This window comes from Sebastes umbrosus, chromosome 15 (genome assembly GCF_015220745.1).
Source record: "Sebastes umbrosus isolate fSebUmb1 chromosome 15, fSebUmb1.pri, whole genome shotgun sequence".
Lineage (NCBI taxonomy): Eukaryota > Metazoa > Chordata > Actinopteri > Perciformes > Sebastidae > Sebastes > Sebastes umbrosus.
This window is the reverse complement of record NC_051283.1, coordinates 662,576-687,225: the sequence shown is the minus strand read 5'-3', so window position 1 is coordinate 687,225 and position 24,650 is coordinate 662,576. Positions and strand designations below refer to the sequence as shown.

General features: G+C 41.5%; 1 protein-coding gene across 6 annotated transcripts; it reads right to left on the bottom strand.

Moving 5' to 3' along the window:
- Window positions 1-4,241: 4,241 nt before the first annotated feature.
- Window positions 4,242-24,239, bottom strand: cacng8a (calcium channel, voltage-dependent, gamma subunit 8a). 6 transcript variants are annotated; one of them, XM_037794098.1, is made up of 6 exons: window positions 24,121-24,239; window positions 17,389-17,708; window positions 11,901-12,152; window positions 9,368-9,451; window positions 6,396-6,536; window positions 4,242-5,967 (listed from the first exon to the last, which is right to left on the bottom strand). In XM_037794098.1, exons 2-6 carry the CDS (start codon window positions 17,417-17,419, stop codon window positions 5,123-5,125), a joined length of 1,353 nt encoding a protein of 450 aa, XP_037650026.1. In that variant the 5' UTR covers window positions 17,420-17,708; window positions 24,121-24,239; the 3' UTR covers window positions 4,242-5,122. The 6 variants fall into 6 exon arrangements, with proteins under 6 accessions (XP_037650026.1, XP_037650029.1, XP_037650028.1 ...); XM_037794101.1 differs by having other exon boundaries at window positions 17,389-17,705; XM_037794100.1 differs by lacking the exon at window positions 24,121-24,239 and adding an exon at window positions 17,981-18,078 and having other exon boundaries at window positions 17,389-17,705.
- Window positions 24,240-24,650: the final 411 nt, after the last annotated feature.

The following is a 24,650-nucleotide window of genomic DNA, read 5'->3' as shown; positions in this document are numbered from 1 at the left end:
GAATATATCTATATATTTATATAATGTATATATATATACCTTATATTTTTTGTCTTTTCCAGTGAGGATCAGTATATTGTATTGCTTCCCCTTTTCCTTATTGTCCTTTACATGTATCGGTCTGCTGAGTGGAAATATACTAGTTTTCCATTTGAAGAGTTTCAGGTTTGACTCCTGTCAGTAGCCGAAGTGTTGGGAAAAGGAGCCGGTGACTCACGCTGGCTTTAAAAAATGGCTTTCACGTCAGGATATGAACTGAAAATGAAGGAACAGAATGTCCGCTCTCGACCATGTTCCCACAAACACTTTACAAGAGGTCAAATAGAAGTTTAGGACGCCATTTAGAGATTCACATATTTCTCAGAAGCATGAGGCTGATGTACTTTGTTGTACTTATTGTTTACCATGTAAAAACCACTGACAACACCAACACAGACCACATTTAGCCCACTCTCCCAGCACTTAGGCTACTGACAACATGTCACAGGCAGGCGTGGAGCTTTTATAGCCCAAAGTTACAGGTGTAGGAACTCATATAACATTAAGAATATCTATACATACCACCACGAAAATAAATAGATTAATATAAATTCTATCGCCAACAGTTATACACTAGTCAGAACATTAAAAACACTGATTATTAGGCTACGTTGGTAATGTTTAGAAAATAAAACAAAACAATAGTCTGCAAGGAAATGAAAACAAAGTGATGGTGGAGAAATATAAAAAAATCGGAGAACAACAACAACAACAAAAAATACATAAATATAAACTAGGAATAAGGACAAATTAAAGTGCAGTTACAGATAGGAATAGAGATTAAGGAAAAATTACAGTTGGGAAAGAGAAATTAATATTTTTAAGATTAAAAAAAGAAAGAAAGAAAGAGAAATTATATGTAAAAAAGAATAGAATAATTTCCGAAAAATAGACAAGAAAATAAGCACAAAAATAACATTCACAGCAAAAATAAAGAAAAATAACAGCTGAGAAAGACAAATAAATATTTAAAAAAATAAAGAAAGAAAGAAAGAGAAATGATTTGTAAAAAAGAATAGAATCATAACATGACAATAGACAATAAAATCAGCGCAAAAAAATACATTCACAGTAAAAATAATGTACACAGTAAAATTTAGAGCGATATTTGAAAAAACGACTACAAGGATGCCCATTAGGACGACCGAGACGGAGGAAATAAAATAACAAACACTATCAATGTGCCATTGAGCAAGGCACGTAGCCCCCATTTGTTCCCCGGAAGCCGCTCAGTGACCAGCGACAGACTGGTTTTACTGGGCGGGTGCCAGTGTGAATGTGTGAGTAAAGGTGAAGCAGGGTGTTGCTGAAGAAGAGCATGCACGCTCAGTGAACTCTCCCTGCACAAATAACTGTAATGAAATAATGAAGGTGATCTAAAGAGGAATTTACACATGATCACCCTCTCACTTTTGTGCACATGCTTTCCACGTGACACCACTGACATTAGTGTACACAAGCAAGAGAAAGAAAATGAAAAAAGTCCTTGAAAGTAATATAAAAAAATTACAAAAAGAAAAGACTTCAAAATGTATAAATACCCTGCAATAACCATCACGATCATAGAAACACCAGCAACATGATATTAATACTCAAGGAGTTACAATCTCATGTAACCTAGAGATGATAATCAATCACTCAGAATGAGAAGACAACCCAAAGATTACCATTTACAGACATTATGTGCTTTTGTTGAAGTGAATGGTTCGATAATATACTCAATAATACATTTATTATTCTAGTTTGTGAAATAGTATATAGTTATAGCTAAAAGAGAGACGGAGGGAAGGGGAACTTTTCTCTTTCCCTCCTCCTCCTTCTTCGACTTGTCGTCGACCAGGGTTGGGTTAAATTCATTTTTCAAACGCAGCTGATCCAGAAGTGCATTCAAGAGTTCAGTATATTTAGTCCAATAGTCAGATTTAGGACATGTGAAGGGTTTCAGTCCAAAATGGTATACAATATATCTATTAGAGATTTTTTTTTCTCTCCTTCAAATGTCGTCACAGCCTCAAAAATATACACTGCGCTTAAAATCAGATTTTTTTTTTTCAAAATTCTATTAAAATTATTTATAACTTAGTTAATAATCCATAATGTGCTTTACTTTTGTGTTATATCTGAAGACTAAAGGCCTTTACACAACGGGGGTATTTTTATCGTGCGATAAGTTCACGTCAATATATTTTTTCAAATTATTACGTAATGTATTACATGTCGTAAAAACGCTGTCATTTTTTTCAGCACAAGGTTGATTTTCTGAGCTTTCCTACCACAAATAAAGGCATTAACCAATCACGTAGTGCAGAGCCAGTGAGCAATCTCCAGGTCTGAGAAGTGAAGCCAATGCTGAAGAGCCTTAAACCTGCATTCTGTCTACCAGCCAGCAGGGGGCGACTCCTCTGGTTCTATAGAAGTCTATGAGAAAATGAGCCTACTTCTCTCTTGATTTATTCCCTCAGTAAACATTGTAAACATGAGTTTATGGTCTCAATCTCTAGTTTGAAGTCTTCTTCAATACAGCATGATGTTCATTTAGTAAATGATGGTCCCATTTAGAGTCATATAGACCATAAAGCAGGGGATGCTTTAGGGCGGGGCTACCTTGTGATTGACAGGTCGCTACCACGGCGTTGTCCGGTCTGGGAGTTGTCCGTGTTTTCATCTTAGAACTTTAACCCTTTCACAGTGTGTTTTCACTTCATGATGTTTAATTAGAACCTTTTTGGTCGCCTACAAATGTCTTATTCAGCGTTCAGTTGTACTTTGCTCCACCCTCTCGTGTCACTTCTGGTTGCAGGAAACCAAGATGGCGAAGACCAAAACAAAGATGGCTCGAACTTTAGGCTTCAAAACTGTAGTCCACAAACCAATGGGTGACGCCATGGCGACTACATCCACTTCTTATATGCTGTCGATGTGTGGTACGGACATATTCAATACGTACACTTTAGTGTAAAACAACACGGAGGCTCCATAGTCTGAACCAAAAGGGTAAACCTCATCACTCCTTCCAACCTTGACAAAGGCAGCACAGACCAGATCCACTCCTTCCGTTCTTCACAATAAAAGCCCTAGACATATACACTGCTTAACTGTTTACCAGAGGCAAATTCGCTCGTAGCATTTCGCTAAAAATAGCTTACAGTAATTTAGGCTGTAGAACTATTTAGCTCAGACGGACTGCCAGACGCTGCTCTGGGTCAATAGCTCAATCAAATCTATTCAAACCTTTAATTGAAAAAGACTGACAACTGTCGCAAATTTGCATCGTTGGAGGAATGAATGCGAAATATTAGCAGGCGAGTATTTAGCATTTTCGTGTTGTTTATTCATCACAACCCCGGTGTGTAAAGGCCTTTAGTCAGGAACTTGATACAATGGTTGATATCTCTTATTGCAGTAACACAATTTAAATGTTTAGCTTTTGATCTAAGTTCTATCTAAAACTCCACCCCTGAGTGTAAACTGAATTGACACCCACCCTGTTGCCTATGGTTGCAGCCCTTTGCAGGAACACTCAACGGATGCTGCCTTGTAGCCTTCGGTATCGAATCATCTTCATAAACAGTCATACAAACCCTGGAGTCAATTTTGGCAATTAAACATACACATAGAGTGTGAAAAAGTCCATCTTTACAAGTAGTTACATCGACCTTGAAGGATGACTATAAATCATTGGCAAGTGCAGTTGATCAATAAAAGTGATTAAAGAATGACTTGGCCTGCTACTGACATTTCTGGGTTTTAAACCATTTTCCCCTCAGAAAGCTCAACTATTGGCACTTTTTCGCCTGCTTACAAATGAGGATCAGTGCACTTTACGAGTGAATGACGAGCCAAAAATAGAGCGATACCTTGCAATATGATTTATTAACTGTTTGCAGGTAGCCTCTGCTATATTTGTGTCTATTACAGGCCACTGTAACTTTATCAAAAACCTCTTAATGTTGCCCAAGACCAGAACTTACGTCATTTAAGAAACAAGTGAAATGATCCTCGAAACAAGAAGAGCAGTCTACTTCCATTTGGCCAGAACTCTGCGAATATTTCACACATTTGGACAAAGACTCGAGGAATTTTAACATCAGAAGGAGTAACTTGTTCAGATGGACATTTGCTGCAGAGTTTGACCAAACTGTGACAACTGGCAGTGGTGGAATGGAGGCGTACGGGGGGAAGCTTGAAGTCTATGGCTGTGCCTTTCTCTAGAATGCCCATCTGTCGCTGTGATTACCTTTGACATACAATGAAAAATAAATAGGCTCACAGTGTGTCAGCCTCTTCTGGTGTGTGTGTGTGTGTGTGTGTGTGTAGGTTAGATATGGCTGAGGTAACTCTCTTGGGACCAGAGGTTAAGTAGCTACTGTTGACCTTGAATTGGCAGTCAACTCATCACTGAGCAGCTTGTTACTTGGCTGAATGTACCCGTCTGTGGCTCTCTGTTCTATTTAAAATATAAATGTAACAGAGAATTGTGGCTTATACCATCTGGACACTTTTCTATTTTATTATTAATTATGTTTCAGAATACCAGAAAGCATTGATTTGGCAGTCTCCAGGTTCAAACTGGACGTCTAGATGTGTACAAACTTTCACTTTTAAACCAGATTCCGTTCAGTTTGAACCTAGATGTCTCGTGACTTACATATCAAAAATCAAAGCTTAGTAGTTTGTACTTAAAGGCTGACAAAATGTAGAAAGGGAGAGTAAATAACGGCCTCGTCAGCAGGGCACTTAACCCCCAACTGATGCACCAGGAGACTGGTTTCACTGGGAGCTCCCAGTTGTGCGTGTGGGATTTTGTACGACGTGCTGAAGCCTCCACTGCACCACTGTTGTATAATTAACTTACAAACAAGGTTTTGAAGCTAAAGTCATGACCGTTTTAAGGCAGTTGTCATGAATTTGCACATAATGTCAGGTTTTCTATGACTGTTGATGATGTTAGTAAGTAAATATGGCAGCTAGATACCCCAGGCTCAAGGACGGAAACATTACCGTTGAAGTATCACCTACACATTTTCAGCCCTACTCTTCCTCTCTTTCAACTCAGATATCTCTAACGTGTCATCTCTGAGGTTTAAACTGGCGTAGTTTTCCTGTTCAGTGTGTCTGAGTTGCTATCCCTGTCCCGTTTGGCCGTCAGTCGGTCCAGGGTTCCCATGTTGCCCCTGTCCCTCTCCATGGTGGCTGTAGATATCGGAGCTGTCTGGGCTGTTGTGGCGGCTGATGTGGAAGTATTGAGCGGTGCTGCGTTTTGGGCAACAGCCGCTGCTGCCGCCAAGTTGGACTTGGAGTGAGATGGGAGTGTGCCGCTGCTTATCACCGCTCCACCTCCTCCTCCGCCGCCGCTGCCGCTGGAATCTTTTGGGAAGTAGTTGTGGAGCTGGTACAGTGTGGCGCGGTCCACCGTGCCGTAGAGAGGTGGGGCGCCGCCTCCCAGGCTGCCCAGCTTGGAGTCCCTCGTCAGGGTGTACATGGAGATGTCGCCGCCCCCTCCACTCCCACCGCTGCTGGTGTGGTGCGGGTTGGGCAGAGTGGCCACAGAGAAGGGCGGAGCTGAGGGTGGCAGGCTGAAGGTCTTGGAGGTGCCAATGGGCGAGGTCTCCTGTGAGCGTGGCGGGTCAGTGGAGCGCGAGCTGGAACGGGAGCGCCGTCGGAAGCGGTAGCTGGGCAGTCGGAGCATGGCGTGCGTGGTGCTCTTGAAGAGGTCGGTGCGAGAGCGGCAGCGCAGCTCCTTGTTCTTCTCGATGTAAATGTTGACAGCGAGGACGCCCACCATCTCGGCCAGGATGAAGGACAGGCCGCCAAAGTAGAAGGACCAGCCGTAGGAGTAGTGCCACTTCTTGTCCTCATCTTTCTTGGGGGAGATGTCGCTCAGTGCTGCCGAGATGTACACGATCACTCCGATGATGTTGCTGAGGCCTGAGGAAATATACAAGACTTGCAGTGTAAGTGCTCCTCTGAGACACATTAACCTGCAGCTTCATTAAATTGTTTTCCAGGCAATGATACTGGAACTGCTTCCTTTCAATTATACAGAGCAGAGGCAGGAGCAATATGAAAATCAATCTGCATATCATACATAACAACTTCTTATTATGACTGTATTAGACTGATAGATCTGAAACATCAAAATGTGCAATAGCACAGTTTCATTTCAGTTTAGAGTGGAATAAGACAGAGTGGAAGGACAAAGATGCACTAAAGGCGGTCCAACCAGCGCTGGAATAATAAAGCAGCGCATTATGAGTTCCTGTTTTAATAACGATAAAAATACCTAAAAGAAACTCCACGCTAGGAGTGAAAGAACAGAGGTCTCTGCCAAAACCAGGACACAGCTGCAGGCTTACCTGCAGCTACAAACAGAATCCCTCCACCGAGAATGATGTTTCTTTTGCTCTTGTAGAAGCCGCTGGAAGCAACACACACTCCACCCAGCAGCAGCAGGATGGCGCTGAGGATGGGGAAGATGCTGGAGGCTCGCACCACACCTGCACACCAGGATACCGACAGAAACACATCATCTTGAGTATTTACTGAAATGTTATTGCCAACTTTCTCTGGACTTTGTTGTGTGTGTACTAATGTAGTGCAATTAGTGAGAATGTTATGAGGTTCAACACCATTTGAAGGTGCAAAGCCTTGTGACACTCCTGGGAGATACAGTGTTACCAAGAGGTGCTAGGGCTGACACTACAAGTTGGCTCTGGAACAGCAGCTATATACAGTATTTACATACGTTTCCTACATAATGTTTAGTACATAATGTATTTTGTGGCTCTGTAGGAGCCACAGCATCACCCGACTATATCTTTCCTCAAGCTCGGAGAGAATAAAGCCTGCTTTACAAACTAGGGTGTAGTGTTTTAAAGACATAGGGGTTTAATAGGAAAGGAGGGTTGAACAAAAATGTGATTTGAGTTTTATGATTAGAAATGTAGGATCCAGTGTTTTGGGAGATTGACCCATCAGCAGGCGATTTGTTCATTGCTAACAGGGGGGACAGACTCGGTTGGTTGCTACTTAAGCACCATGGACTGCTCCGTGGATTTATCAATACACAGTGCAGTGAGAGCCACTTCGTGGACGCTTCTGAAATGCGCTGCAGCGCATCTGGTGGGATCACAAGCATTGTCTTGAGTGTCCGCGATCAGCTTCGGCAGCCGTGCCGCAGCCACAACGCAGCAGAGTTGCGCCCGGTGGAGAATATTACAGATCCAAGAGAGAAGGGTGGGACTCAAGAGTAAAAGTCAGAATTATGAATCCGTCTTCTGCTTCAGCACCACAGACAGTAACACGGACCCCATGGTCGGGGCCATAGACTCTAACCTGCACAAACCTCAGTCAGATAAAGGATCGATGAGACCTGCAGACTAGACTAACATATTCAACTAATCTGCCCCTTTGCAACTGCACTCTCTCTGCTACTAGGGGATGGAAAGTATGGATGGCAGTTTAAGAAGGGTGGATGGCATCCCCCCTCATCCCCTCTCAAATACTCTTCTGCATATTAGGTAATAAAGGTCAGAGTATGCTGGCATCTTTGACAATTCTTTAAAAATCCACCTCTCACAAGTCCCCAAACTTTATAGATTGCAATTCAATACTGCTGGAATACTCTTTAGACCGTGTTTGAGTCTCTACATTTTACAGTAGATTGGAGCATGACCAGGAGGAGGACCACTCAGGACCTTCAGTATGGCTGCAAAATGTTGTATTACATCACCTAAAACCCCTCTACACTAAATTCCTCTCCAGGCACCTCAAACCTATGAGCAGTAATGATAACGTAGAGAGACATTATAGGAGATTAAAATGCTGAATAGCTCCATCTCTAGCAGGGACATGTGGAAAAAGCAGAGCCTTGAAGTTGTGAAGGTGACTTTTCCAGCTGCGTTAGCTTTTGTTTGCCTCTGAAGGGAAACGAGAATGCTGTGATAAGCATATATTCATAGAACCTTCTGTCAGACATGTCAAACAGTGGTTGCAAATTATTCTCTAACGTTGTATTTTAAGAGGAAAATGGGCTGTGTGGGTGGTGTTTGTCTCTTCAGCACAATTTATTGATTATCTAGATAAGTAGCTGATAAGAAAGACTGCTGAGTTGTAGGGGGTTTGTGGTGCTCAGGGGACAAACCTTCTGGGTGCTACTTCAATAGAATAATTAGTCAAGTGATAATTACCTCCTCCTTTGTTTAGTTAGAAGTAGAGCTGAATGATTAGTCGATTAAGAGATTAGTCGATCAACAGAAAAATAATCTGCAACTATTACTCTTGATAATTGATTGAAGATTAAATTCATTTTGCAAGCAAAAATGACAATTATGCCAATTCCAGCTCCTAAGATATAAGAATTTGCTACTCATATCTAATTGTATATTGAATATCTTTGGGTTTTTTGCTTTTGTTTGGACCAAAAAAGCAATTTGAGGACATCACCTTGGGGTCCAAGAATCTTTTTTCATAATTTTTTTGTCATTTCATAAACAAAATCTATTAATACTTTGGTGGAACGGTAGGTCATGGACCAATAGAAGAAGTTTTAGTTTTGGGGCGTGATACAAAAGTTCTTAACATTGCAAGATAAGGTATTTTCTTAAATTTTCACTATTTTCCCATCAACTATTACACTTACTTTAATAAAATAGAAATGTAGAGCATGCATCAGGGTCGTCCTTTACTCTGAATTTTAAACATTTTCTATCATTAAAAGAAAATGGAAAAGCTTGAGCAGCCTGTGGAGAAGTGAAAGATCTCTTGTTCAGTCAATGCTGCACAGCAAAATCTCAGGTAGCATCATCCTTCACAGAAATAGATATCTTTATATAATATATGGATGGAACATATACTTTGTAAACCTAAAGGTTCAGAGCTGTACCAACAGAATTTGCTATCACAACGGAGGCAGGATGTGAAACCTGAATCCTGAGCTGAAAATAATCCATTAGTGAAGGCTGTTCTTTCAATCCATCTGTGAAAAAAAAGCTTTCTGTACACCCCCAGACTCCCAACCTCATGCACCTGGGCATTTAACACACATACACACACTGTACAGACACACACTTACACACACTCACACACACCTCCAGGAACGCTTTGCTTGAATCTGACATCCGTGCATTGATGTCCGCCCACCATCCCCTTCTGTCCTTTCTGTATCCGTGTGTGATGGAGACTGCAGTGCCTGTATGTGTGTTGTGTTCTGTCGAGACACACAGTGTGTAGTGCAGGCTAAATGTGTGTGTGCCAGTGCTCATGTTCATGCTCTGTGTGTGTCTGTCGTTCATTTGTAAGTGTGTGTGTGTGTGTGTGTGTCACTCACGGAGCAGATACTCTGCAGAATCTTGGTCGTAGTCTGCGTCGTCTGGGAAATGATTGATCGTGGAACACACACCTCGCTTCAAGCCTGAAAAACAACAGCGAGAAAGAGGAGTGAGGAAGAAGGTAGAACACAAGGAAGAGAGGATGATAATAATGTTGCTCTTGTCTCCATCTTTTTTTCTACAATTTCTGCTAGAGAGAAAGAGAAGACAGACATGGAAACAACCAACAATTATGGAGGGAAAAATTAGAACTGGTGAGAGAGGGGGGGCGAAAAGGAGTGAGGGGAGGGAGAGAGATATGGAGGACAAGAGGTAGACGGCAAGGGAATAGAAACAGAGAGAGAGAGAGAGAGAGAGAGAGAGAGAGAGATGAAGGAGATAAAGAGAGAGAAGTAAATAAGCTAACAGATGTAAAGAGAAGACGGACAGATGAACTGATGACGAGAAAGCAAAACAATCGTTACAAAAAGTGGAAGATGAGCCAGAAAGACCTGAGCTCCAAGAGTCTTAGGAACAACAAAAAAACAACAGCAAGTGATTGAAAGCCTCAGCTTTGTTACCATGAGCCAGTCAGATAAATAGTTGAAGAATAGTTGTCGACTAAGAGTGTACAACCATGTTTCTGTGAGGCTGTAAGGGGTAACATTCGGTTTTTCTATCTGGTCCTGGACATATCCTCATACAGCAGTTCTCTCTAGTTTGCAAAAACTAACTATTAAACGTGATGAATTAATTCTGGATGAAACCTTTGAAGCTAGAAATCCAACAAATTTCCTTTCCTTTGATTGCACACAACTGAAAACACAGTGAAAAGGCTGCTGTTGTCTTGTTGATGATAATTATACTAATGCTTCAAAATTAATGTTGCAATTTAGCTCATCTTGTATATGTGTGACAGTGTTGTGAGTCCTATTAAACCTGTCTGTCAGCTGCAGCTATGCAGAGAAACTACTTGATCAGTCACTGGATGAGTCACCACTCATATCTGAGCTCTGGGGCATTGTGATGAGCTTTATGTTGAATGCATAGTATGAGTGTATATACTTTATGGAAGTGTTTGTGTGTGTCTGTGCATGAAGGTACAAGTGCAGCAGGGGAAAAATGAGGCAAAGCTCAGATCTACACATGCTGAAATCCTCTTATCTGAGTTGTGCCACAATGCCAAGATGTACCAAAAGTGTTAACACAGGGAGTCACAATAGCTTGTCTAGCGTCTCACAGGCTGGAAAAGTTCAACCGGCATCAACTCGTACTGCAGCGACAATTCGAGGCCTGCACCTCACCAATTATGAGATGCCTTTCTCTAGCCCAGTCACCAGAAAAATGGAGGCATTGTACATTTCTGAAAACTATGGGATACGTTGAACGTCGACGTTTCTGAACCAAAAATATGTTTCATATCAGCCTCGTATCACGCTTGTAGAAAAATGCACAAAGCGACGTGGTTAACGTTGTGAAACAATCGGTTAGGTTTAAGCAACAAAACTACTTGGTTGAGGGTAAAAAATAATCATGGTTTGTGTTAAAGTAATAACATAGCTAAATAAATAACCCTGCCGTTAGTGGACTTTCTCATGTGACATTACATAACAAGCATACAGTCAACACTGACTTTTGGTTTCACACAGGCTATGTATTCTCATTCAACGGTTCGTATGATATCTTACGAAAAGTTATTCTTCATCTTTTATGCGCTTACCTACAAATGTCTAGTGTCAATTTCCGCTCCAGTCTTTTCAAAATAAACTGTCTTCACAGGAAACAACATGGTTAGGTTTAGGCAAAAAAACGACTTAGTTCATTTTTGGAAAAGATCGCAGTTACTCTGCACTGGAAGCGGTGCAACTTAAGTATGAAAGTGCTGTGACAAAAACTACTTAGAAGGAAAAGATGGTGGTTTGGGTTAAAATAACACTGGATGTGGCGTTACTTAAGTACGGAAATTAGGTGACTAATAAATCAACGTTGACTTCTGGTTTCACACGGGACACGAACAGCGGTCTCCTGGGTGAAAGTCTTGTGTTTGTTTGACCCGTCCATCACCCCTTCAGCCCGCCTGCCATTGGTGGACTTCGTCACTTGTTATATTCTTATTATACTACGTAACTTTCAAAAATGGTTGCACAATAAACTACGTCACTTGCTCTGACCAAATTCAAAAGCAACGACATTCGACGTATCCCTGGTTTGCCGAAACGTACAATACCAACAGTTTGTCCTTTGCTTTATTTTCATAACTGACCTCATTATTGGATCCAGAGGGTTAAAGAGCAGATCAACAAAACGGACAAATAAACAAAAGTAGAGCAATATATCATACTGGTAGTGTGTGTGTGAGTAAGAGAACACCTATTTATGTCTGTTCTGATTACACTGACACACACACTGACCTCAGCAAGACCCTCCGGTGACCAGCACATGAGAAAACACACGTACACACATTCAACCCGCCCAATGCATCCAAAGGTTTCCACAGCCTCCCACACACACAATCACACGAACATGCATACGCACATACAAGCAAAGCTGTACCTTCCAGGCAGCAGATCCTCCAGAGGCCGGAGTGGGTGAGAGCCCCAGGGTCTTTCTTGTCTTTGTTGTTTGAGTCCTCCTGGGACGAGTTGGCCGTGCTGTTGCAGATGAAGGCGCGGGCGTACAGCCAGTAGTCCGTACCGATAGCCACCGTCATCAGGGCGAAGGCCGCGAACGCCCCCACGGTGGTCAGCAGCACCTGGATGCCCCGCTCACACCATACCATCGCTGGGCGGGGAAGGAAACTGATATCTGACAAGAACACAGATGCCAACATCAGATGGCTAAATACATACAGTACCAATGCACATGATAATAGAACTATCACTCATCAGTTAGACAATATACTGTGGTAGGGCTAAAGGATCCAGAGTGTCTTAAAAATACATTGGCTTGAATATTTTTGTTCTAGAATAAAGTCATGGGACAAGTCCTGTTTGCACAGTAACCATGGATCATGGACCATCATTATGTGATTATGATTGTGGAAGAAAATGTTTAAACATGATGATAATCAGGCCAGAGCTAAAGCTATAGGGAACGTCTTTTTTATATGATTTCCACATGGATTAATGGAAGACATTAGAGACATCAGTGGAAAGATTAATACTCGATTCCAGCTGTGGTGTCAGGAGAGATTATGTCACTTCCTGCACTCACGTCAGTCTCAGGTATCTACTGTAAGGAGTGATCTTCTGGTCACAAGCTTGATTCTTTAACCTGTACAAAGACAGGTTGGTCTCATACACCGTTCATAGCTATACCTACGGAAAGTAATGCACTGTCATTTCTATATAGCCCACAAAATCAATGCATATGTAATGCACGTAATCGTCAACCAGGAAGTATGAATAGCAACAAACGCCACGTAGGTGGAAGGTCGGGGTGGATGGGTGTGTCAAAAAACATTGGACTATCCCCCAGGAGACTGCTGTTTGTACCCCGTGTGAAACCAGAAGTCAACGTTGATTTATTCATCACGTAACGTCCGTAGTTATTTCAACCAAGCCCCCAGGAAGTGTACCGGGCTTTGAAGCAAATTTTCGTGGTGACCAAACGTGTCTGTCAAGTGATGCCATCAGGCCCAAAAATATTTTTTCCCATAGACTTATATTGGGAAAGAGACATCTGTAAATCAGCAGACACATTTTGAGGTGAATCAACTTCCCAGTATGAACACTCTAATAGTCCTTATTTAAATCATTAGGTCCTAAAAGCAGTAAAATGCACTAATAGCTGAATCCAGAGTTATTTCCCTTCCTCCGTTCATGTGAATGAGACTCAGACCGAGGCTGGAGTGAGGGCTGGGAGGAGGAGTTAATGGAAACGCTACTGCGCCTGCTCTCTTGGCCCAATGGATGCAGAAGATCGCTGAAAGATCCGGGTACTTTATCACTCTGCGGTCGAGCCATTTTTGCTTCATGCGCCAATGAGCAACTTTCATAGGAATGAACAGGAGCCTGTCTACAATGCTGTATCTAGTTCTCTTTATACATCCATGATTTTAACCCAAACCACAATCTTTTCCTAAACCTAACCCAGTAGTTGTATTGCCTAAACCTAACCAAGCTGTTTGCTGTGAAGATGGAAGTTTATTTTGAAAATACTGCATGTAAGTAACGAGCAGAAATGAACACGTGTTGCTGGATATTCGTAGGAGAACGCATGGAAAATGAGGAATAACTTTGCGTCAGATATCATGCGAACCGTTGTATGAGGATATACAGGACAAAAGTCATCATCACCATATACTGATCATTACTGATCACAATCACTGTGTTTGACTACAGGTTATTGATTGATTCTAAGACTGTAACTGTATCATAATAATAATAATAACTGTAACTTATACTCAGGGTAATGTGAAACTACATTTTTGTTTAAGTCATTTATTCCACAAAAGTTCAAAAATCTCCTCAAAGGTTGAAATAATAAACGAGATGTTAAAAATAAGACACAGTTTTGCATTCCACCTCACAATTCATGCATTGAACTGTCAAATATTGATGCATTAATAGAACTACTGTCCCCGATGGGCTGCTGTGGGTGAGTGGTGGGAGCTGCTGATGGGGTTGAGTCTTTCCATTGCATTCTGGGTGAGCACATTGGAGCGCGTTTTAATAAAAAAAACAGCGTACACAGCCTGAAGCAGTAGAGAGATGCTGGCAGCACGCAGCGGAGGAACAAAATGCCGACCCGATGCATCAATACAAATATAAAACATCAAATATTGTTATAAAAACCAACAGTGGAGGATGGAAGATGGACTGCTGGGAGAGATCGAAAATCCTCCTTTGTAAGTATCTCAATGAGTTTCCCCAAGAAAATTTAAATAAAATTAGAAAATCCATTATTTCATGTATCAGTGGATTCTGACCTTCCTGTCAAAAACTTGGATTTCAAAATGACTCACTTTAAGAGGCATTAATATCAACAGCGTTTGCAAATTTTAGGACAGCTCTTTGGAATTTGGCTGCTGATGAGATCAATAAGACTTCAGATGGAAAAAAAGTTGAGTTTAAGTGGGAAAGACACCAAAGGGCAACTGCAAAGGAGCAAGAAAGAAAAGGAAGCAGGGTGCAGAGGTTTACCTACACATTAATAAAGATAGGAGGGTAAAATAGACATGAGAGGAGTGGATGATGAGACGAGAAGAGACGAGTGGAGAGGAGAGGAGAGGAGAGGACAGAGGAGAGAAGAGACGTGAATGGAATCTGAGAGGTGAACGTTGAGAGGGACGACAAGAGGGAAAAGGAGATACGACCCATCTGTTGTGCTTCAGGAAACATACATGAAACATCCAAGGAAAAGAAGAGGGGTAGATCTGCACAGGTTCCATTTAACCATTTAGTGCCTCAATAAGACCTCAACCGTTTGAATACAGATGGTGGACGAATGGTGACATGAAAACTCCTGTAAACCCTGCTCTATCATTTCTGTTAATGCGCTCCACTAATGTAAACAATCGATGGCACAGAGAACATCAATCCCAGCGTGGGCTTTTTAAACTATTTGGCTAATTCAGCAGGCCTGAGGGGTGTTTCTATGGCAACACAAATCCAAAAATAACAGAGACCACTGGTCGTCTGACCCTGAAACTGACCCTGAACTGCTACATGAGCTAAGTCCCAAAAAGTAACACCAATTAGACAGCAGGTGAATAGAAACATTTCATGTTGATTTCCTTATTTCATTCTGTGTTGTTCTGGGTATTGTTTATATTGAAATCATGGTGAAATTTGGTCTTGGTAGCCAGCTGACTAAGCCCGTTCTCATTCCCAGGGCGCCAAATACGGTCATTTGACTTTGTCGAGGTCATCAGCGTTTGATACCGCCACAGAAGGCACCTTTTCTCGCCACTATGAGACGCACCGAGGGTTCCAGTAAAGTAGCAGTAGGCAGTATATTTTTAGCATCATTGGGCATAAATTCCATAATAACTTTTCAGCATATTGTAATTCAAGTGTTCTGAGAGAAAACTAGGACTTCCTGCTCCTCCTCATGGCTCTGTTTTCAGACTTTAGAACATCTGGCTTGTGACGGGAGGCTTTGACCAATCACAGGTCATTTCAGAGAGAGAGAGCGTTCCTATTGGCTGTGCTCTGTCCTGGTGGTGCGGTGCTTGGTATTTCTTCAACTGATCTCAACATGGCTGCCGGGTCACAAACTTTCTCATTTTACAGCTAAACCGTACACTTGCAAGATGATTCTGAGACCATCTGAGGAGAGAAATAGGAATTACAGTAACAGAATATTGATTCATATTGATCAGCGCTGCCTAGTTTCACCGTTTGACGGAGTTGGTGAGTGATTGACAGCCGGCACTCATAGACGTCAGCTGGCCGGCAGACTCCAGATCAGCTTTGACTGCTGTTTTCCTCCGGTCTGTGAAATCTTGCAGATGCCGTTAGGAGCAATCGAGGACACCCGAGGACACAGAGGGACATGGTTTTTTTTCAGGTTACCTTTCTCATGCACTACTGTCACGATATAGTGACAGTTTTATTAAAATAACCTTTTTTAATCATATTTGCTCCATTTTCTACGCACTGCAGCTTTAAGTATGTTACATGACAAATAAATCAATGCTGACTTCTGGTTTCACACCGGACACGAACACCGGTCTTCTGGGCGAAAGTCTGGTGTTTTTTTGACCTCCCCATCAACCCCGACCTCCTCCCTACACGCCGTTCGCCGCTCTTTATACCTGGTTCACTATTACGTGAATTACACACAAATGCAATTCGCACAAATCACAGTGCATTACTTTTTCGTAATTATGCACTGTGTATGAGAGCAGTCTGAAGATGACAATGTTTAAATTTGTGATTAGTCAAATCAATTCAGTCAATTTTAGCTTTTAGTTCAATTTTGTACAGCATACGACACTCTATCCTTAGACCCCCTCAAATCAAATATCACCTTTTTCAAAATAACATTTTTTACCTCCCCTGTGTCAGGTTAAAGTGAAGTACAAACTTGTCACGTGAGCAGCACATTACCTGTTAACATGGCAGCAACAGGCTTCCTCCATGTGAACCTGTTCACACTGGACTGGTCCAGTCACATCTCTACGTACACACCGAGGTCTCCTCAACCATTACAAACCCACTGGTTACCACCTATCTTTTATCTTAGTTGGTCATTGACTTTTTTGCTCTGAAACAAGCTGTAACATGGATGGCCTTGGATGGATGTGGTGAATTGTTTCCATTCTGAATAAAATATGTATACTACATTAAACCCGAGTCAGTTACATGGCAGCTTTATGTGTGTACACTTTTTACTGCAAGCACACTTGCAGTAAAACGTGCGTGAATATGCTTCAGGTTGCAGTGACAAAGCGGTTCAGGCAACGATGCTGATTTAAATAAAATATTTTCTGCTCTTACAAATAAAAACTAAACTCAATTGCATCCAGTGTAGACAATAAAAGGGTTGTCACACCAGTATCTTAGCTTTACTTCATCCTGATTGGTTAGCTTCGTCAAAGAACGGACGGGCTCCAGCCAATCAAGGCTGCTTTTACATTTACAAGAAGAAAAAAAAGACAACATCATGACATTTTAGGTTTCACACAGATAATTTCAATATTGCAATATCTGTTCAGTTAAACCACTAATTAATATTGACAGGCATGTTCCCTGGATTATCTGAACTGCTCCCTTCAGTCACCTCCATTCTAAACACCAACTCATGTTTAGCTTGGTTACAACAAATGCCAGCGCAGATTAATCCAAACCACCCGCCCTCTGAATCCAGACCTCTGCACACATCTGCACTCCAGTGTGTGTATGTGTGTGTGTGTGTGTGTGTGTGGTGTGTTGTGTGTGTGTCGATTGGGTTCGTTCATGCTTGTTGTGTGTTTGCTTGAATATGTTATATGCATGTGTCATGCATATAGAATCCACATGTGCATCTGGTGTTTGATGTTTGTGTATGCACACGCACGTGCCTGTGTGTTGTGTGTGTGTGTGCGTGTATTAACCTGAGGGCATGTTTTCTGCCTTTTGCTCCATCTCTTCTGCCCCCCGCTGCTGCTGTTCTTCTTCTTCGTCAGTGTAAGAGCGCTCCGTAGCCCACGGTCCGAGCCGCCTCCATCCACCGTTTATCCTTTGCTCCTCTGCCTCTCCCTCTCTTCTTATTTCCTTCTTTCTTCTCTCTCTTCTTCTTCTTCTATTCTTCTTCCTTCTCCCTCTCCTCTCTTTATTTTTTCGGAGCACTCCTTCCCTCCTTTCTGGCGAGCGGGGGATACTTCACTTGGCGTCCTCTCCTCTCATTGAATTGTCATGGCAGTCATCTTAGCTACTGAGAGAAGGAAGAAAGAGGCGGAGGGGGGTAAAGAGCAGATGAGAGAGAGAGTGAGAGGAAAGATGGAAAGAGAGGGAGAGGAGCAAAAGACAAGAAGAAGATGAGGAAGAAATGAAGGAGTGAAAGGAAGAGATGAGAAGATTAACGAATGTGACATGAGTCTTGAAACCATGAGATGCTCCTCTAAAGAAGCATCTCCTATAAAAACATGTTTCTTACATGACAATGACGATATGTCTCTGATAAACAAATAAACAAATATCCAAAACCTGATGCCGACGGGAGAAAACGAGCCCCCTGTCAAACAAGGGAAGCTGCTTTGCCTCTACAGAGAGAGAGAGGGATATAAAGCAATAGAAAAGAACAGGCGACGCGAGAGAGCGTGCTCTATTCCATTGCCATGGCAACAGTGAATTCCAAAGTCTATGGCGGAGCTGGCGAGTGCGTATGTGTGTATATGTGTTTGTGTGTGTGTTGGGGGAGTAGAGGGATGGATGTAACAGCTGAGAGGATTTTGCTGAGATTAAAAAAAAAAAAGTGTGTGAATTTCATCGGTGTGCAGAGGAGCCTGGATGTCATGCATGACGGATGCAAACACACAAACAAACACACACACAGGTTTATGTCCTGGATGTACACGGCTGCCTATAGTACATGAGGAATGAACATTCACAGGAGACATGACAGACTTGTGAGTCATTAGCAGTGTGTGGTCACAGTGTCTCGGCATGTTTCATCCATCCAACTTTCTTCCTGTTGGTGCGATGGCTTCATCACAAGCATTTCGTGCCGTTTCATGCTTTCAAATGCACAATGCACGTTTCTCAGAGCTGAAAGATCCGCAGCACGTAGGGATTCTATGCCTTGCTCAGGGGCGTTTCACCAGAGTGGCTGTTTTCCTGCTTGAACTCACATCCTACATTTCAACAAGCAGAAGAGAAAATCCCCGCCGGCACTGACACAGGGTCGGGTTCTGCTAGTTTTTTTATTTTGCAAGCTGTTACCGAAACGGCAGGGCACCAAAAATCCACATGAAAGGCATCAATAGCAACTCAGCAGGGGATCCCGTCAACATCTAGAGGCGCTTCTGACCACGAACTCCCTTCGGAGACTCCCAATAAAAACAACAAAATCAGTCCTTTATTCAAATGTCTAAATACGACAGCTGTTTGACAAAGGAACACATAGAAATCTGTGAACTAGAACCATTGTCTATTGGAGCAAAGGCTGTACAACTATGACCATTTTATACAGTTATAAATCTTCATCAAGATGAAGTTTGGGAGGGCAATTGATTGAATGAAGTGTGTACGTTTGCATGGGAGGCCGTAGTTGGCATCCAGTTTTCTACGGACAATCGAAATTGTCTCTTTTTTTAGCCATAACCACTGATCTTTTGTGACGTTTACTTGTAACTGTTTTGGAAGAAGTGACAAGTGACATTGTTTCAGATCACAAAACATAGTGGATCGCTTTGGAAGGCAATTACAAACAATATATCTTGTCATTTAGTTTGAAGGACTTGTTGCCCATCTGTTAAACTTTTTCCCCAATGTTTGTCCGTACAGGAGGTCTTCACACGTCCAAAAAGTTGGACCCAACACAAAACAGATCTGTTGAAAATTTAATGACAAACTAAATGACATGTATGAATTAAAACCTGATTCAAAGAGACCTGAAGACCAGAACCTGTCCAAAATCAAAGTCGGAACCCATCGGCTAGCGGTTTGACGACGAGTTACCCTCTGGGGGCAACAGCAAATATTCCAGCGGATATCCGGGCCGAGACTTCTCTTCCATGCACCGGTCATTGTTTACGGTCCGATTAGCAACTTGAGACACGGGAATGGAGTTGGAGATGAGAGACGACTTGTACGACTGAATTGTTTCACAAGTAGCCAGTTTACAAACCAATTAAAAGCTAAATCCTCACATTGCATTTTGACCAATGTGTTTCACCTCTTTTGCCCTCCACACAAACTGTTTACCTGCATGCAACCAAAGCTTGCTTATACGTGATTGGTCAATACTACTCGGACAACAAACAGAAACCAGAACGCTTACGATACCAAAATCTTGTCCCGTTGCCTACAGATTCTGCTTTCATATGCATAAATCTGTTTATAGAGATTAGTCAGAACAACGTATGTGATCCGAGCTGATAGCCACACAGGTATTAGACATAAACTGCATTCCAAATTGTTCTTTATTCTTTTTACTTTTAGTATTCCAGCTGCCCTTACAAAGTATGTACTGTTGCATGCAGTATGCATACAATTGGGACATTACTACTTCGTCATGACATTTGCCCCCTTGAAACTTTGACCGTCTTGCTCATATACCCGTTGTGCAGAGGATTGTGGGTCAGAATAGTCAGAAAGAATGGCTGTTGCATACTGCAAAATGCAACCGGATGTAGTTAAGACATCATGGTATTTTTTGCATACTGTATTTGACATACTATGTGTAGGGACATACTAAATCTTTTTCTGGCTACTATGTAGTATGGTAGTATGGGTATTGAGATGGCACATATTGATACACAGACCAAAGCCCCAGGGCAATAAAAACCTCCAAAGGACCTGGTCAGACTGCTAATAATTTGGACCTGGCCCACTTGGTACCGCTTTGGGTACTCGGTTACAACCAGGACCTCTAGTTTGTACTGTTGGTGTGAAGATTAACAGCAAAGGAAAGGTGTGACATCTGGATCATTATCTGCCAGTGCAGCTGTTTCTGCTTTGATGAAATATTAAAACTGATGCTACTTAGGCATTTAGATGTGAATGGTTTCAACGCTTACAATCTGTTTTTCACAGTCAAAAAACAATTGTTCAGAAACACAATTAGAAAAAACTAAAAATGACCTCTCATTTTTATGTAAAAGTATGCCCAGCTTATTAGTCCAAATCACAAACTTGGGAGTTGAAAACAGAAAAGAGTCTCCCATCTCATTCCCTGTTAACAGAAGTAACAGGAAACTGTTCTCAGTGAACAGAATAATGAATCCAAATTACAGGCAGAAATCAAAGCTTTTTTATGGCAGCAGGAGTGCACCCAGTGAAACAGTCCACACTAACGCTGGCTGAAACTCTTCAACACCTCCACCCCAACCACAGAAGAATAATAAGACATTTAATGTTGGCTGGCGAAACCCTTTAAACTTTCAAAATGTCCTAGTGGAAGTGCCATAGTATGAAGTTTGCTCATGTAGCATTTAAACATATCCTTTGATCGGGACCCATAGACAGACAGAAAGCATTGACGTGTCATCTGTGATGTCACTCTCAGGTTTCTAAAGGGAAGATTGAATTTTGGTTTCCTGCTCAGGGACGAGCAGCACAGCGTCACCGGCTGAAACTCTTGTGAATTAAGCAAACACGCTCCCTAACATCTAAGTGCATCTCTGTAAGAGAAAAATGCTTGTGATTATTGCAAGCTACTGAAAGTGGATGTGTTTGCCATAATCAGATAGATGCTTTGAATTACATCTTGTACCAAATAGCAAATTATGGCAAAAGTGGAAATCATGGCATAACCTTCGGGTAACTGCAGCGTTCCACCATAAGCCATTCCTCTCACATTTACACAGTATTTAAAGACCAGTAGAAGTGCATCTGTCTACAGACAGACAATTGCCAACCTGGTCAAACTGATGCTGAAAGGATTATTGGGTTTTTTGACAGGAATGAATTCTGACAAATCTCAAATGAGGCAGACCGAGAATCACTGATCTGGTCTTTTAAATGAACCATGTTGCTATAGAACCTAAATCATTTTACATTTTGCAGAATTGCTCTGAGTTCTAGACGTAATTGCATAGAGTGCTGCAGGGATGATGTATTTTTGTAGGCCAACCAGGAAATTGGCATCACCCTGGTTCCCTGGACAAGAAGCCAATGAGATTGTTCCATTGGGTTTTGGATTGTTGCAGAAAATAAACTCTGTGGCAAACAAACATTTATGATATTTACACATTTTGTTCAAGAGAATCTCCACTAATGAACACCACTTTTATGAGTTTTGAAGTGTGAATGCAATCACCAGAACTAAAAAGTTAGGCTATAAACAAACTCCACCACGGTCACATGAGCGTGAGTATACACAACAAGGCTGTAAAGGAGGACGAGTCGGCATGATGACATTTAGTAGTCTCATTAAGCCACTTGTTAGCAACCGCCTTTTTGAAGACACGTAAAAGATTCAAAATTCCCAAGTGAGGTATTTATTGATGTATTTAATGTCATAGAACAAAACTTTAAAATCTCTTTAGCTTGTGTTAACCACAGACCTTATTTCAGACATCTAACTAAAAACCCATTGACTTCCAGACAAGGGAACAGGAAGTGCTAAAATGCTAACTCATTTCCTGGTTTTAAGACTCATTCCTGTAGCACTCTATTGCATTGTGTTAAAGTTATAGGAGTTTATGTTAAATAGGACATGCCTAAAGAATGTATTACATTAATTATTAATTATTGCATATCAAACTAATCAATTAAAAGTATGAAACAAAAAATACAATATTGTGTAAATTTTTTTTAATTTTGCCATTCAAAAGATCTTTTCAGAGTTTGCCAATACAGTTAATACAGTCTGAGTTTTATTTGATAAGCCATCTAGTGGTCATTAGAGGAACTGCAGCTGAAGACAGTTGAGTATTACACTCATCATTCATCTGATTGCTGCTTTTTGAAAGCCCCAGGAGAACCCCTGGGAGGGTCTGCAATCAGAGACAACAAACAATACGAAAACAGGGACTCAGACGCTGTTATTTTGTGCTCCAACCCCCCAAAATAAACCTGCTGCTTTTCAGGCTGACAGTGGAGATTATGAGGAAGGTTCCTGCAGCACAACATGGAACAAACACATGTAAGAAAGGCTCGCCGGCAGCGGAGCAGATGCACGGTGCAGAGGATGAAAGTTCAAGGACAAATCAGCCATGCTCTGCATCATGAATTCAGCGACGGTATGAATCCTGATGTGAATACAGAGCAGCAGCAGAACATGGACGGAGTGGAGGAGCTGGTGCATTGGTGATGATTATAAGAGCAACAAACCATAGTGGTGAGCCGCAAATAAAAAACCATGGAGAGATCAGAGGTGTGATGGGATAAATTGGTCCTGTGTTTGGTTGTTTACATGTTAAAATGACACTATGATACTGTAAATACAGTAAAAAATCTCTATTTTTATGTCATTTGACAGTCCTGAACATTTGTGTAGACTTAACAATACAATTTTGTGTCATGGATGGATTGGGGTTTACAGTGATAACTTCAAATTGGGATACAGAATTTTTTTTAATTAAAAGTCTGCTTTTATTTCATAATGACATTTTTTCCACAATAACGCTTGTATTTTATACCACTTTTTATTTCATTCGTTTTTTGTTTTTTTTGGTTTATAGTGCAATATAAGTCAGCAACATGGAAACAAACATTGTGGGAAACATAATGTTTTATAGAAATATTTTAGTAGAGTATTGAGACACACAGACACACAAATGCCTGCAGGGGTATTATGGTAACAATATAAAGTATATATATAAAGTAAATACAAGTAGATAAAGAGTTTTTTAGTGCCTTGTGTGCCCCTAAAACTATGTAGATAACAATGTCACATCTTCCTAATTTATTGAACTAAACATTAGCATTGACTCAAAGGGGATAAGGGAGAAGTGAAACTTTTTCTATTCATCTTTTTTGTTATGAATCAAAGATATTGATATTGTGCACAGACTCCAGCTGGAGAGGAAGGAAGCAGGATCAGTTTGCTTCTCTCAATAAAATATTCAATACTCAGTCAGAGGAATCTAAATCATGACTCCCGGCTGGAGCCCACACTGTGCACATCCCATCCTAAACAGACCACAATATAACAGACTGTTCTCTAGCAAAGTACACAACTAATGAAACATATCAGACAAGCTGATGGTGACATGATGTTCCCATTTCTTAGAATGAATACTGATTAAACATTTCCTTCTTGTACACGTAGGGTCTGTGGTAATAACTTTATATATTGTGAGCTTTTTATCTCCTGCTCCTAGAACATCTTCACAAACACACAACAGTTTAGTTATGAAATTGCTTCCTTGAATGTATCACATATTTCCTCTCTCTTTCCCCAAAGGGCTGCCTTCCTACAGTATACCGTGCACAAATACCGTGCACGGCTTTCATAACAGCAGTTTGAAAATACAACACTTGTAATGCAAAGCGGTGCGCGCTCGTTCCCACATGATTTCATCAAGAGTACAATGTGTACATGATGTGCATGTGGTGCGCTCCTCTCCAGCTCCAAGCATGCGCGCACCCGATAGCTGTCATGTCGTCAATGCATGAAAAATAGCAGAGGGATATTGGCGATCGGTTTAATACATATTTTTGATCAGATATGAGCTTACCTTGGCAAGAGCAACTTTTGCAGCCGGTGCTGATGCAGGTGGCGTCGAGGCGCGTGAATGTTTGGAGAGAGAGAAACAGAGAGAGAGAGAGAGAAACAGAGAGAGAGAGAAAGAGAGAGAGAGAGAAACAGAGAGAGAGAGAAAGAGAGAGAGAGAGAGAAAGAGAGAGAGAGAGAGAGAGAGAAACAGAGAGAGAGAGAGAGAGACTGGGAGGTGGAAGAAGAAGAATGGATGTGTTTGTATGCGTGTGCGTGGAGGTTTGGGTCTAACAGGATCTCTTGTTGTTTTCGTTGATGTCATCACAGAAGGAACAACTTGTGAACTACTCCAGTTCTCTCTTAAATAAATGTCTTCAGCAGCTCTTATACACCTTTCCACCAGGACAGAGAGCATTCCATCATTTAGTGTCTCTGTACCTGTGGATGCTGTGGAGGCTGCAGACTGAAGGAACAGTTGCTTTAGTCTTAGTTTCGGGCCGATGTGACAAATCAAGATCTGACAAGTCCATGTCTAAATGTGTCCCAGGTGAG